The sequence below is a fragment of the Triticum urartu genome, chromosome 5A (assembly GCF_056163025.1).
Source record: "Triticum urartu cultivar PI428250 chromosome 5A, HENAU_Tu73, whole genome shotgun sequence".
Classification (NCBI taxonomy): Eukaryota; Viridiplantae; Streptophyta; class Magnoliopsida; order Poales; family Poaceae; genus Triticum; species Triticum urartu.
In genome coordinates this window covers 528,676,296-528,691,561 of record NC_141877.1, presented here as the reverse complement: position 1 = coordinate 528,691,561, position 15,266 = coordinate 528,676,296, and the positions used below count along the sequence as shown (strand labels likewise).

At 46.0% G+C, this 15,266-nt stretch overlaps 1 protein-coding gene across 1 annotated transcript; it reads right to left on the bottom strand.

The window, feature by feature from the left end:
• Positions 1-13,581: 13,581 nt before the first annotated feature.
• On the bottom strand, positions 13,582-15,266 carry LOC125556509 (putrescine hydroxycinnamoyltransferase 3-like). The gene has a single exon (XM_048719230.2). It carries the CDS (start codon positions 14,964-14,966, stop codon positions 13,665-13,667), a length of 1,302 nt encoding a protein of 433 aa, XP_048575187.2. The 5' UTR covers positions 14,967-15,266; the 3' UTR covers positions 13,582-13,664.

Below are 15,266 nucleotides of genomic sequence, written 5' to 3'. Positions count from 1 at the left end.
AGGAGAAGCTACTAAACTCCTAGATAATATTATGGTTAATTATTCTCAATGGCACACTGAAAGATCCACTAATAAGAAAGTGCATGCGATAGAAGAAATAAATGTTTTGAGTGGAAAGATGGATGAACTTATGAAATTATTTGCTACTAAGAGTGTTTCTTCTTATCCTAATGATATGCCTTTCTCTACTTTGATTGAGAATAATAACGAATCTATGGATGTGAATTTTGTTGGTAGGAATAATTTTGGTAACAATGCGTATAGAGGAAACTTTAATCCTAGGCCTTATCCTGGTAATTCCTCTAATAATTATGGTAATTCCTACAACAATTCTTATGGATATTATAATAAGATACCCTCTGATTTTGAATCTAATATTAAAGAATTTATTACTTCAAAAAATAATTTCAATGCTTTGATTGAAGAAAATTGCTTAAGATTGATGAGTTGGCAAGGAATGTTGATAGAATTTCTCTTGATGTCGATTCCTTGAAACTTAGATCTATTCCTCCTAAGCATGATATCAATGAGTCTCTCAAAGCCATGAGAATTTCTATTGAGGAGTGCAAAGAAAGAACCGCTAGGATGCATGCTAAGAAAGATTCCTTTATAGGAGCGTGTTCTTCTAGTTTCCATGATAATAAAGATGAAGATCTAAAAGTTATTGATATGTCCCCTATTAAATCTTTGTTTTGCAATATGAATCTTGATAATGATGGGACTGAATATGGTCCACCTTTACCTAGAAGGCGTTCCAAAAATTAGGAGTTTTTAGATCTTGATGCTAAATTTGATAAAAGTGGGATTGAAGAGATCAAAACTCTAGATGTTAATGAACCTACTTTTTTGGTTTTCAAGGAATTTAATTATGATAGGTGCTCTTTGATAGATTGTATTTCCTTGTTGCAATCCATGCTAAATTCTCCTCATGCTTATAGTCAAAATAAAGCTTTCACTAAACATATCGCTGATGCTTTGATGCAATCTTATGAAGAAAAACTTGAGTTGGAAGTTTCTATCCCTAGAAAACTTTATGATGAGTGGGAACCTACTATTAAAATTAAAATTAAAGATCATGAATGCTATGCTTTGTGTGATTTGGGTGCTAGTGTTTCCAAGATTCCAAAGACTTTATGTGATTTGCTAGGTTTCCGTAATTTTGATGATTTCTCTATAAACTTGCACCTTGCGGATTCCACTATTAAGAAACCTATGGGAAGAATTAATGATGTTCTTATTGTTGCAAATAGGAATTATGTGCCCGTATATTTTATCGTTCTTGATATAGATTGCAATCCTTCATGTCCTATTATTCTTCGTAGACCTTTCCTTAGAACGATTGGTGCAACTATTGATATGAAGGAAGGGAATATTAGATTCCAATTTCCGTTAAGGAAAGTGTCGGTGTCAAAACTGGCGGATCTTGGGTAGGGGGTCCCGAACTGTGCGTCTAGGCCGGATGGTAACAGGAGGCAGGGGACACGATGTTTTACCCAGGTTCGGGCCCTCTTGATGGAGGTAAAACCCTACGCCCTGCTTGATTAATATTGATGATATGGGTAGTACAAGAGTAGATCTACCACGAGATCAGAGAGGCTAAACCCTAGAAGCTAGCCTATGGTATGATTGTATGTTGTGATTGTTGTCCTACGGACTAAAACCCTTCGGTTTATACAGACACCGGAGAGGGTTAGGGTTACACAAGGTCGGTTACAAAGGAGGAGATATCCATATCCGTATTGCCTAGCTTGCCTTCCACGCCAAGTAGAGCCCCATCTGGACACGAGACGAAGTCTTCAATCTTGTATCTTCATAGTCTAACAGTCTGCCCAATGGAGATAGTCCGGCTGTCCGGAGACCCCCTAATCTAGGACTCCCTCAGAAAGGCATGGAACACTTCCCTAGAAAGAAAATTAAATTACCTTATGAATCTATTATGAGAGCCACTTATGGATTGCCTACCAAATATGGCAATACCTAGATCTATCCTTGCTTTTTATTCCTAGCTAGGGCGTTAAACGATAGCGTTTGTTGGGAGGCAACCCAATTTTATTTTTATTCCTTGCTTTTTACTCCTGTTTAGTAATAAATAATTTATCTAGCCTCTGTTTTTGTTGTGTTTTTTGTGTTTAATTAGTGTTTGCGCCAAGTAGAACCGTTGGGAAGACTTGGGGAAGGTCTTGTTATTCTTGCTGTAAAAAAACAGAAACTTTAGCGCTCACGAGAACTGCTGCCATTTTTATTTGGAAAGTGATAATTAGTTAATTATTTTTGCAGATGATTAATAGCTAAATTCCTCACGTCCAGAAATTTATTTTAGAATTTTTGGGGTTCCATATCTTGCGCTAGCTACAGATTACTACAGACTGTTCTGTTTTTCACAGATTCTGTTTTCCGTGCGTTGTTTGCTTATTTTGATGAATCTATGGCTAGTAAAATAGTGTATAAACCATAGAGAAGTTGGAATACAGTAGGTTTAAAACCAATATAAATAAAGAATGAGTTCATTACAGTATCTTGAAGTGGTCTTTTGTTTTCTTTCGCTAATGGAGCTCACGAGATTTTCTACTTTAAGTTTTGTGTTGTGAAGTTTTCAAGTTTTGGGTAAGGATTTGATGGATTATGGAACAAGGAGTGGAAAGAGACTAAGCTTGGGGATGACCATGGCACCCCCAACATAATCTAAGGACACCAAAAAGCCAAATCTTGGGGATGCCCCGGAAGGCATCCCCTCTTTCGTCTACTTCTATCGGTAACTTTACTTGGAGCTATATTTTTATTCACCACATGATATGTGTTTTGCTTGGAGCCTCTTGTATGATTTGAGTCTTTGCTTTCTAGTTTACCACAATCATCTTTTCTGTACACACCTTTTGAGACAGACACACATGATTCGGAAATTATTAGAATAATCTATGTGCTTCACTTATATCTTTTGAGTTATATAGTTTTGCTCTAGTACTTCACTTATATCTTTTAGAGCACGGTGGTGATTTGTTTTATAGAAACTATTGATATCTCATGCTTCACTTAGATTATTTTGAGAGTCCTAAATATCATGGTAATTTGCTTAAATAATCCTAATATGCTAGGTTTACAAGATTAATAATAAAATTCTCTTATGAGTGTGTTGAATACTATGAGAAGTTTGATACATGATAATTGTTTTGAGATATGGAGATGGTGATATTAGAGTCATGCTAGTTGAGTAGTTGTGAATTTGAGAAATACTTGTGTTAAAGTTTGTGATTCCCGTAGCATGCACGTATGGTGAACTGTTATGTGATGAAGTCGGAGCATAATTTATTTATTGATTGTCTTCCTTATGAGTGGCGGTCGGGGACGAGCGATGGTCTTTTCCTACCAATCTATCCCCCTAGGAGCATGCACGTAATACTTTGCTTTGATAACTTGTAGATTTTTGCAATAAGTATATGAGTTCTTTATGACTAATAATGAGTCCATGGATCATACGCACTCTCACCCTTCCACCATTGCTAGCCTCTCTAATACCGCGCACCTTTCGCCGGTATCATACACGCACCATATACCTTCCTCAAAACAGCCACCATACCTACCTATCATGGCATTTCCATAGCCATTACGAGATATATTGCCATGCAACTTTCCACCATTCCATTTACTATGACACACTCCATCATTGTCATATTGCTCTGCATGATCATGTAGTTGACATTGTATTTGTGGCAAAGCCACCGTTCATAATTTTTTCATACATGTCACTCTTGATTCATTACATATCCCAGTACACCGCCGGAGGCATTCACATAGAGTCATATTTTGTTCTAAGTATCGAGTTGTAATTGTTAAGTTGTAAGTAAATAAAAGTGTGATGATCATCATTATTAGATCATTGTCCCAAGTGAGGAAAGGATAATGGACACTATGATTCCCCCACAAGTCGGGATGAGACTCCGGACGAAAAAAGAGGCCAAAGAAGCCCAAATAAAAAAATGAGAGAAAAAGAGAGAAGGTACAATGCTACTATCCTTTTACCACACTTGTTCTTCAAAGTAGCACCATGATCTTCATGATAGAGAGTCTCCTATGTTACTCACTTTCATATACTAGTGGGAATTTTTCATTATAGAATTTGGCTTGTATATTCCAGTGATGGGCTTCCTCAAAATGCCCTAGGTCTTCATGAGCAAGCAAGTTGGATGCACACCCACTAGTTCCTTTTGTTGAGCTTTCACACACTTATAGCTCTAGTGCACCCGTTGCATGGCAATCCCTACTCACTCACATTGATATCTATTAATGGGCATCTCCATAGCCCGTTGATACGCCTAGTTGATGTGAGACTATCTTCTCCCTTTTTGTCTTCTCCACAACCACCATTCTATTCCACATATAGTGCTATGTCCATGGCTCACGCTCATGTATTGCGTGAAGGTTTATAAATTTTGAGATTACTAAAGTATGAAACAATTGCTTGGCTTGTCATCAGGGTTGTGCATGATTTAAATACTTTGTGTGGTGAAGATAGAGCATAGCCAGACTATATGATTTTGTAGGGATAACTTTCTTTGGCCATGTTATTTTGAGAAGACATAATTTCTTAGTTAGTATGCTTGAAGTATTATTATTTATATGTCAATATTAAACTTTTGTCTTGAATCTTTTGGATCTGAATATTCATACCACAATTAAGAAGAATTACATTTAAATTATGCCTAGTAGCATCCCACATCAAAAATTCTGTTTTTATCATTTACCTACTCGAGGACGAGCAGGAATTATGCTTGGGGATGCTTGATACGTCTCCAATGTATCTATAATTTTTGATTGCTCCATGCTATATTATCTACTGTTTTGGACATTATTGGGCTTTATTATACACTTTTATATTATTTTGGGGACTAACCTATTAACCAGAGGCCCAGCCCAGAATTGTTGTTTTTTTGCCTATTTTAGGGTTTTGAAGAAAAGGAATATCAAACGGAGTCCAAACGGAATGAAACCTTCGTGAACGTGATTTTTGGAACGAAGAAGATCCAGGAGACTTGGACCCTACGTCAAGCAACCAACAGGGAGGCCACGAGGTAGGGGGCGCACCTACCCCCCCCACCAGGCGAGCCCTCCACCCTCGTGGGCCCCTGTTGCTCCACCAACGTACTCCTTCCTCCTATATATACCTACGTACCCCCAAACGATCAGATACAGAGCCAAAACCCTAATTCCACCGCTGTAACTTTCTGTATCCACGAGATCCCATCTTGGGGCCTGTTTCGGAGCTCCGCCGGAGGGGGCATCAATCACGGAGGGCTTCTACATCAACACCATAGCCCTTCCGATGAAGTGTGAGTAGTTTACCTCAGACCTTCGGGTCCATAGTTATTAGCTAGATGGCTTCTTCTCTATTTTTGGATCTCAATACAAAGTTCTCCCCCTCTCTTGTGGAGATCTATTCGATGTAATCTTGTTTTGCGGTGTGTTTGTTGAGACCGATGAATTGTGGGTTTATGATCAAGTTTATCTATGAACAATATTTGAATCTTCTCTGAATTCTTTTATGTATGATTGGTTATCTTTGCAAGTCTCTTCGAATTATCGGTTTGGTTTGGCCTACTAGATTGATCTTTCTTGCAATGGGAGAAGTGCTTAGCTTTGGGTTCAATCTTGCGGTGTCCTTCCCAAGTGACAGTAGGGGCAGCAAGGCACGTATTGTATTGTTGCCATCGAGGATAACAAGATGGGGTTTTCATCATATTGCATGAGTTTATCCCTCTACATCATGTCATCTTGCTTAAAGTGTTGCTCTGTTCTCTTGAACTTAATACTCTAGATGCATGCTGGATAGCGGTCGATGTGTGGAGTAATAGTAGTAGATGCAGGCAGGAGTCGGTCTACTTGTCTTGGACATGATGCCTATATAGATGATCATACCTAGATATTCTCATAACTATGCTCAATTTTGTCAATTGCTCAATAGTAATTTGTTCACCCACCGTAAAATACTTATGCTCTTGAGAGAAGCCACTAGTGAAACCTATGGCCCCCGGGTCTATCTTGTATCATATTAATCTTCCAACACTTAGTTATTTTCATTGCCCTTTTATTTTACTTTGCATCTTTATCATAAAAATACCAAAAATATTATCTTATCATATCTATCAGATCTCACTCTCGTAAGTGACCGTGTAGGGATTGACAACCCCTTATCGCGTTGGTTGCGAGGATTTATTTGTTTTGTGTAGGTGCGAGGGACTCGCGTGTAGCCTCCTACTGGATTGATACCTTGGTTCTCAAAAACTGAGGGAAATACTTACGCTACTCTGCTTCATCACCCTTTCCTCTTCAAGGGAAAACCAATGCAAGTGCTCAAGAGGTAGCATATTCCGAATATAGTCATACGTGCTTATGGAAAAGAACTTGCATGACATCTTTTGTCCTACCCTCCTGTGGCAGCGGGGTCCTATTGGAAACTAAGGGATATTAAGGCCTCCTTTTAATAGACTACCGGACCAAAGCATTAACACATAGTGAATACATGAACTCCTCAAACTACGGTCATGACCGGTAAGTATCCCAATTATTATCACTTCAGGGTTAACGGATCATAACACATAATAGGTGACTATAGACTTGCAAGATAGGATCAAGAACTCTCATATATTGATGAAAACATAATAGGTTTAGATCTGAAATCATGGCACTCGGGCCCTAGTGACAAGCATTAAGCATAGCAAAGTCATAGCAACATCAATCTCAGAACATAGTGGATACTAGGGATCAAACCCTAACAAAACTAACTCGATTACATGATAAATCTCATCCAACCCATCACCGTCCAGCAAGCCTACGATGGAATTATTCATGCACAGTGGTGAGCATCATGAAATTGGTGATGAAGGAAGATTGATGATGACGATGGCGACGGATTCCCCTCTCCGGAGCCCCGAACGGACTCCAGATCAGCCCTCCCGAGAGAGTTTAGGGCTTGGCGGCGGCTCCGTATCGTAAAACACAATGAATCCTTCTCTCTGATTTTTTTCTCCCTGAAAGTGAATATATGGAGTCAAGGTTGAGGTCGGTGGAGCGTCAGGGGGCCCATGAGGTAGGGGGCGCGCCCAGGGGGGTAGGGCGCGCCCCCACCCTCGTGGACAGGGTGTGGGCCCCCTGACGTGGATCTTTCTTCCAGTATTTTGTATATATTCCAAAAATAATCTCCGTTGATTTTCAGGTCATTCCGTGAACTTTTATTTCTGCACAAAAATAACACCAAGGCAATTCTAGTGAAAACAGTGTCAGTCTGGGTTAGTTCCATTCAAATCATGCAAGTTAGAGTCCAAAATAAGGGCAAAAGTGTTTGGAAAAATAGATACGTCGGAGAGGTATCAAAGCTCTACAATGCAGTTAATCACACGTATTTTGGTTGCTCAAATTGAAGAGCTCTATGAAAGTCCTATGAATTCCAGGAGGATATGCAATTAACCTATGATATTCGTCCTGAAGATGATGTTGAAGATAATATCGACATTTGGGTGAATGTGGATATGCCTCCAGTACTACCTGTATGTGAGTTTGTCAAATAAATTTGTTACGTAATTTATATTGTTTATTTAAAAATAGTTGACAGCTTATTTCCATTCTTCAGAAATGTACGAAGGGTAGTAGACAAAACCTACTACACTGATGGCTCTGAACTAACTTGCGAGGAGAAAAATCATCTTATCTCATTTATTACCGATGTTAAGACTTTCAATAACAATTATGAAACTCCTCCACATTATGGTCAATACGTGCCACTAGTCCACATGTTGAACTATGGTAACATCCATGGAAATAGCATTGTAAGATTTTTTACTATTATGACACAACTGCATCTTTTGCATACATTCTTCTAAAGCTAAACTACATTGCTTACTACGTTATTATTATGTTCTTCAACAAAAACTCCCGAAGGATTGTGTGCCTCATCTGATGCATATGAAAGGTGACATGGATATTATTAGCTTACAGCCAAGTCTGCCTATGGCTCACCGTAGTACATACACAATTTCTCGAAGATATGAAGACCTCACAATCAAAGGATGAAGAAAAGTTATGAATGATCGTAGGGAGCTACTTGGAGGCAACATGGTGCGAAACCCACAAACTGGAGACAGGTAGATCTCCATTCTCCATAATGGAGAGTCAGAGGCTATCTTGTTTTATGCTATTTTACCTTAGACAGAGTACCAGGTCCTAGCTAGTACCCATCATGTTCTAAGAACAATTAACTAGCTAGTGTTGGTTATGACTATTAGGAGGAGGAGTTGTTATTATGATGATGATGAGTTATGTGCTTGAATGTGTTAGAACTTAGAATGATGAGTTGTTATATGACTCATAGATGATGATGAGTATCGAGGATTTGTTATTATGATGATGAGTTCTTATATGACTATGATGATGATGACGACGATGAGTTGTTATTATGATGATGATGAATTATTATGATGACGATGAGCTATTGTATCAAAATTTGTATAACGGGTGTATAAATACATTAAAACAAAAAACATAAAATATTAGCACAGTTTCAAGGTTTACCAGCAGCGCGCCTTTAACAGTAGCGCTTGTTGCACGGGCGCTACTGCTATGTTAAGTTACCAGTAGTGCTGGACAGAAAGCACGCTACTACTAAAAAATAGTTGTAGCGTTGTAGCAGTAGCGTGTGTACCAGCGATACTGGTAGCTGATACGTCTCCAACGTATCTATAATTTATGAAGTATTCATGCCATGTTTACAACAATTTTATATGATTTTGGTATCATTTGATTAGAACTAACCCAGACTGGCGTTGTTTTCAGCAGAACTACGTACCGTGATGTTGTTTTTTGTGCATAAAAAAAGTTCTCGGAATGGGCTGAAAATTTACGATGCTTTTTTATGGACCAAAGGAGACCCCCGAAGCACAAGAGTTGGTCTAGAAGAGTCCCGAGGCAATGACAAGGATAGAGGACGCGCCCCCCTGTCTTGCCGCTGCCTCGTGGACCCCATTGACATGAGACCGACGCCAAAAATTCCTATAAATACCAAAATCCCCAGAAAGAAACCTAGATCGGGAGTTCCGCGGCCCCAAGCCTCTGCAGCCACGAAAAACCAATCAGGAGCCCGTTCTGGCACCCTGCCGGAGGGGAAAACCATCACCGTGACCATCTTCATCGTCCCGGCGCTCTCCATGATGAGGAGGGAGTAGTTCACCGTCGGGGCTGAGGGTATGTACAAGTAGATATGTGCTTGATCTCTCTCTCTCTCTTTCTCTCGTGTTCTTGATTTGGCACGATCTTGATGTACCGTGAGCTTTGTTACTATAGTTGAATCATATGGTGTTTCTCCCCCTCTACCTTCTTGTGATGAATTGAGTTTTACCTTTGAGGTTTCACTATTATCGGATTGAATACCACTATAGATTTGAGAACACTTGATGTATGTCTTGTGTGGGATACCCGTGGTGACAATGGGGTGTTCTATTGATCCACTTGATGTATGTTTTGGCACTCAACTCGCGGATTCCCGAGGTGACATTGGGGTAATCTATGCATAGGGGTTGATGCATGTTTTTTGTCCTTGTTTCTCCGGTAGGAATCTTGGGGCCCTCTTTGAGATTCTTTGTGTTTGATTGAATATTATGAATCTTAAATTGTTTGATGCATATCATATAATTGACCCACGGATACTTGTGGTGACATTGGAGTATCTAGGTGACATTAGGGTTGATTGATGTTTATCATATGGTGTTATTTTACTACGAACTCTAGGGTTGTTCGTGGCACTTATAGGAATAGCTCAATGGATTGATCGGAAAGAATAAGTTTGAGGTGGTTTTGTACCCTACAAGTAATTTCATCTTATGTTCTCCGCGATAGGAACTTTGGAATGACTTTTGTCGCATGTTGAGGGATTGCCATATGATTTAGTTATGTTATCATTGTTGAGAGAACTTGCACTAGTGAAAGTATGAACCCTAGTCCTTGTTTCCAAGCGTTGCAATACTATTTTCGCTACTTGCTATCTTGCTGTTTTTATACTTTCAGATTATAAAAACCTATATCTACCATCCATATTGCACTTGTATCACCGTCTCTTCGCCGAACTAGTGCACCTATACAATTTACCATTGTATTGGGTGTGTTGGGGACACAAGAGACTCTTTGTTATTTGGTTGCAGGGTTGTTTGAGAGACCATCTTCATCCTACGCCTCCCACAGATTGATAAACCTTAGGTCATCCACTTGAGGGAAATTTGCTACTGTCCTATAAAACTATGCGCTTGAAAGCCCGACACAAGTCTACAAGAAGAAGCTTGCTTAGTAGACATCAGTAGCTCAAAATCCAGCGCTACTGGTAAGGTTTTCCCTGGTAATGCACCAGGGAGCAGAGCCGCCGCGCGCTGAGCTACCAGCCCGTCCCAGCCCAGATGGAGCCTGGAAGGGCCCAGATCTGGGCCGCGCGGCGCCGCTGGCCACCAGCAGTACCACCACGCTACCCTCGACCAACTATCACGTCGCCACATCAAGGGCACCCGAGGCCTACAGGAACCCCGCCGCCGGCCGAGCAGCACCGCCGCATTCAGGAGGCCCTCGCCTCCCCCCTCCCCCACGCGTGCATAGGGAAAGAACAGCCCGCCGCCGCCAGGGCCCGACGGACCATGCCGGCGACAGCGGGAGGGGAGAGCGACGGGGAAGGGGCCGGAGGAGAGGGGGTTCGCCCGTCGCCCCCCCCCCCCCCCCCCCCCCCCCCCCCCGCCCCCGAGGGGGGGGAGGGGGAGCGAGCGAACAAATCCCCTATGTTCCAACCCCTCTTTAAATGGTTGTGGAAATCTTGTTGTGAATTGAAACAAAAGATTGTTCCTCTGGATGTTGCCACACAACAGGCTGAATACACGAGCTCTTCTGCAGAGAAAACACTTCTTTATTGCAGATTATGCATGTGTAATGTGTGGCCAACTGGCCATCAAGTCGTTGAAACTAGAGATCACTTGTTCATGCATTGCCCCTTTGCTCAAATTTGCTGGACATATCTCTGTCCCACTTGGTCACACAATTATTCAAGATTACGGAAGATAATAAGCTTAAGCATCTTCTGCATGTACCTTATTACACGAAGCTCATCATCCTAGTATCTTCGGTCATCAGGACCACAAGAAACGACTTCATTTTCAAAGGTATTACACACACGAACAAATTTAAGGAAGAATTAAAATGGCTCTCATTCAGAGCCAAAAAGAAAGAGTACAGTTAGTTTGAGGGATGGACCAACCCTTTTAGATAATTGTGTCTGAAAAGAAAGATTGGGCTTAGAGCATCTCCAGTCGCGCCCCTAACAAAGCCCCCAGGCGACTTTTCGGCCGTCGGCGTCAAAAAATCGGTCCAGTTGCGCTTTCAAGGGTCCAATTTTCGCCGGCTCGGGGCGAAATTGGTGCCGGTAGACCCAACCCGAACCCGGCACGCTGGGGGCACCGGGCGAATCGTTTTTGGCGCAAAAGAGCTGCGGGCCCTCCTTGCCAGCGACTCGTCTCGCTTCTCGCCGCTTCGTCGTCCTCATCGCCTCGTTTCCCGCGGCGAATCAATGCCAAAAAGCTGCCGCATGCTGCCGTGCCGGTCAGCCTCCGCCATTGATGCCTCACGGACGGCGCAGTGAAGGCATGACGACGCGCGTCCCCGCGCATGCCATGCGTAGACGAGGCGGCCACGCGTGCTCGCGCCGCCTCCGCCTATATAAGCCGACCCCAGCGCGCCGGTGGCACGCACAGAGTCTCCACCGCCGACGCGCCCTCTCTCCCCGTCCTCCCTCTCCCCTCGCCGTCCCAGTTCAAAGAAATGGCCGAATGATTCCCAGGCGACGGCGCGGCGGCGAACGGCTTCGGCCGCCGCCACCTTCACGAGGACGAAACTCGGCTCCTCTTCGAGGCCGAGTACCCGGTCCCGCCGGACATGCGGGTGCCCGGGGCATGGAGAATCAGCGCCGGCGGGGTCCCGGTGCCACCACCGCCCACCGGGGCGGGCCGTCGTGCGGAGATCGCGCGTATCCGCGCCTCTCTGCCACGGGCGGCGAGGGAGGGGCCACGCTACGTCCCCGACAGCCCGCTCTGGGAGCTGTACTTCCGCCGCCGTCACGCTGAGCAGCTCGAGGCCACCAACGGCGTCATGCCCTACGGCAGGCTCAACTCCGAGGGGCGGCGCCGATGGTGGGGCATGCCCGGCCGCACGCTGGAGGCCGTCCTCGAGTACATTGAGGGCGGCAACACGCCGAGGCTGGAGTATCCCTCCCCCCTCCCCCCGTCCTTCTCTCGCCGCCGTGGGAGCTCGTGGACGCCGAGGCGCATGGACCCCGGGGCATCCTCCTCCTCGTCCGGTCGGTCGAACGGCTCTCCCTGCCTCCGCCCCATCAAGCCGGAGCCCCAGGACACGCCCGTCAAGCCGGAGCCCCAGGACACGCCTGTCAGCCGGCGCACCCGCAGCTCCGGTATCCGCATCGCCGACTCCACCCCCGCTTCAGGGCGCCTCATCCTCGTCACGCCCAAATCGGAGCCCAGCCTCCCCCCGGAGTACGAGGAGATAGCCCGGCGCGGCTTCTCCGACGCGGACGCCCTGCGGTGGGCGCGCGACGACTACCTCCGGACTGAGATGGCCCGGCAGACCCGTGCCCTAGAGGAGTTCGCCACCCGCAAGCGTGGGCGCGAGGACGAGTACGGCGTCATGATCCTCGATAGCGACGACGACGAGGATGCCGTCGGACCGTCCAACCCGCCGCGCCAACCGGGGGAGGGTTGCAGCAGGGACGGCGGCCACGGCGAAGGCGACAACGACAACGACGGCGGCGACTACACGCGGTTCTACAGCCTCCTCGGCATGTAGAACTGTAAGGGCGGCGGCCGGCGAGGAGCGGCGAGGCGAGCGAGACGGCGGGCGGGCCTAGTAGTGTGTTTTTTCTTTTTGTAAAATACTTTAAATATGTATGAGCGGGCGTGTTTGTGCCGTGTTTGGTTGAATTTGGTTTGAACTCGCCGTGTTTGTGCCGTTCGAAAAAATCCCGTGGGCGCCGCGACTGGTTGACAACACGTCCCCAACGCGCGTTTTGCGCCGGTGCGTCCCCAGAGGTGATTTTTAACGCCTCCTGGGGGGCAACGGCTGGAGATGCTCTTAGTTCAACCAGGATCTCCCCAGACGCTGCCACGGTGTTTCTCTTACTGTTGTTGTCTCATTCTTAGTTTCTTTTTGCTAACTTTTATGTGTAGTCTTTATTTTCTTTTTGCTCTTTTGTAAAACCATTGCATGTACCACTTATTTAAAATTTGATAAAACATACGCAACAGAGCCCTGTTGTTTCCCACAGAAAACAAAATACACTTTCATTTTTGTAATCTGCTCCATCTTAAACAGCTTTTTAGGAAAATTATGTAATTAATTCAGTGATTTTCTAGTTTAGTGTTCAAGTCGGATCAAACAGTAGGTAAGATAAGGTATATTTGTTTATAATGGAACTTGTTTGATCCGAAAATTCGTGTTAATAGTATACATGATAACAGTAGCACTATACAATTCTCAACGAGAAGAAGAAAAAACATATTTTTGGCCACCCTCTCAATAATAAATGAAATAATGTATGTGCCTTGCTCACTGTTTCTTCGACTAATTCACAGTTAGGCCACCTACTCCATGGAGTAGCAGCATTCTTTGAACGCTTGAAGGTTATCTTGGAATAGGGGTACGAAGGCATCGACGCTGCCGTCGCCGAAGTTCGACGGCGCGAGGAAAAGCATCCCCTCCGTGGGGAAGTAGGCCGGCATGAAGTAGCTCGGGCTCCCCGTGCCGAAGTCCAGCTCGTAGAACGGGAACGTCAGCCAGCTGTCCACCTCCACGTCCGGACAGTGCGCGTCCTTGCAGACGGCGCTCCGCGCCAGCCCCTCCTCGGCGGCGCCGGAGGTGGCGAAGTCGACGAAAGATTGGAAGTAGGCGCCGTCCACCCTCGCCACCTCGTCGTGGATCACCTGTGCGGCGTGCTTCAGCGGCCGGTTCAGGAGGTCGCCCACCGTGGACCGCGGGAACGCCCAGAGCACCATGTTGCCGAAGTGCTCCGCCGGCTGGCCGAGCCGGTGCCGCCCGTCCACGGACAGCCGGATCTTGGAGGTCTCTTCGGGGCTCAGGTCGCGCGCGCGCGTCATGGTGCGCCAAAGGTGGGCGAGGATGGTTTCGAACCGGCTGAACGGCCGGCCGCGCCCTTCGGACGCCTTGGCGCGGAGACCGGCGATGAAGTCCTTGGAGAACTGCGCCTTGTGGATGACGATGTTGTCGGCGGCATCGCCGTGGTGACCGACCACGTCGGTGGGCGACGGCATGTAGTACTCCCTGTTGCGGTGGTCGTGCTCCACGCGAGGCGACGAGCGTGGCTTGAATAGCTCCGCGTGGTGGTGCACTGGCGGGAGACCCATGGGGAGCCCCCTGGTGGCGCGCCCCCAGGCCACGAGAAAGTTGCTGGTGGCGTGGCCGTCGGCGACGACGTGGTTGGACGTGAACCCTACAGCGAGCGAGCCGCACCGGAACCTTGTCAGCTGCAGCAGCACCACCTCCTGGTGCTCCGCCTCCAGGTCAGGATGCAGCTTCAGAAGCTCCGGCGTGGGCTTCGAGGGCGCAATGTCGACGAGGTCGGCGTCCACGGTCGCCTCAACCAGGCGCGCCCCACGGTCGTTGAGGATGACGGACGGCGTGCCGTCGGGGGACTCGCCGAGCTGCCCGGCGAAGGCGCGGTACTGGGCGAGGACCATGGCAAGGCCCTTCTCGATGGAGGCGGTGGTGGGCGCGGGCGGCGCGAAGGCGTAGATGATGGCCATCTGCATCTCGAACGTCACCTTGTCGAAGATGGACAGTGGAATGTACTCGGTGGCCGGCGTCGGCGCTTCGCCGGCAGTGTAGGCAGGCTTGACGAGCTTGGAGCTCAACACCTTGACCTCCATTGCTGTGTATCGGGGCAGCAGTTTCTCTGTCGCTAATCAAGTTTGATCGGCCGGCGAGAATGATCAAAAGTTTGCAACAGAGAGCTTGTAGGAGTACGTGGAGGCTTTGCTTATTGCTTGCCGTCTTGTACTCTTGTGTTGTGTTGTATGATTTGGTGGTCGTCCTGATGCTGGTTGTAAGATTATAGGAAGTCTGGAACACGCTCGCGGGAAACGGTAGCCGGTAGGTGAAATCAAACCCCCGTAAGTGTAGTTGAGACTTGACCTGGCCCGCCTGTACTGTAATCCATGCTTGTGTTT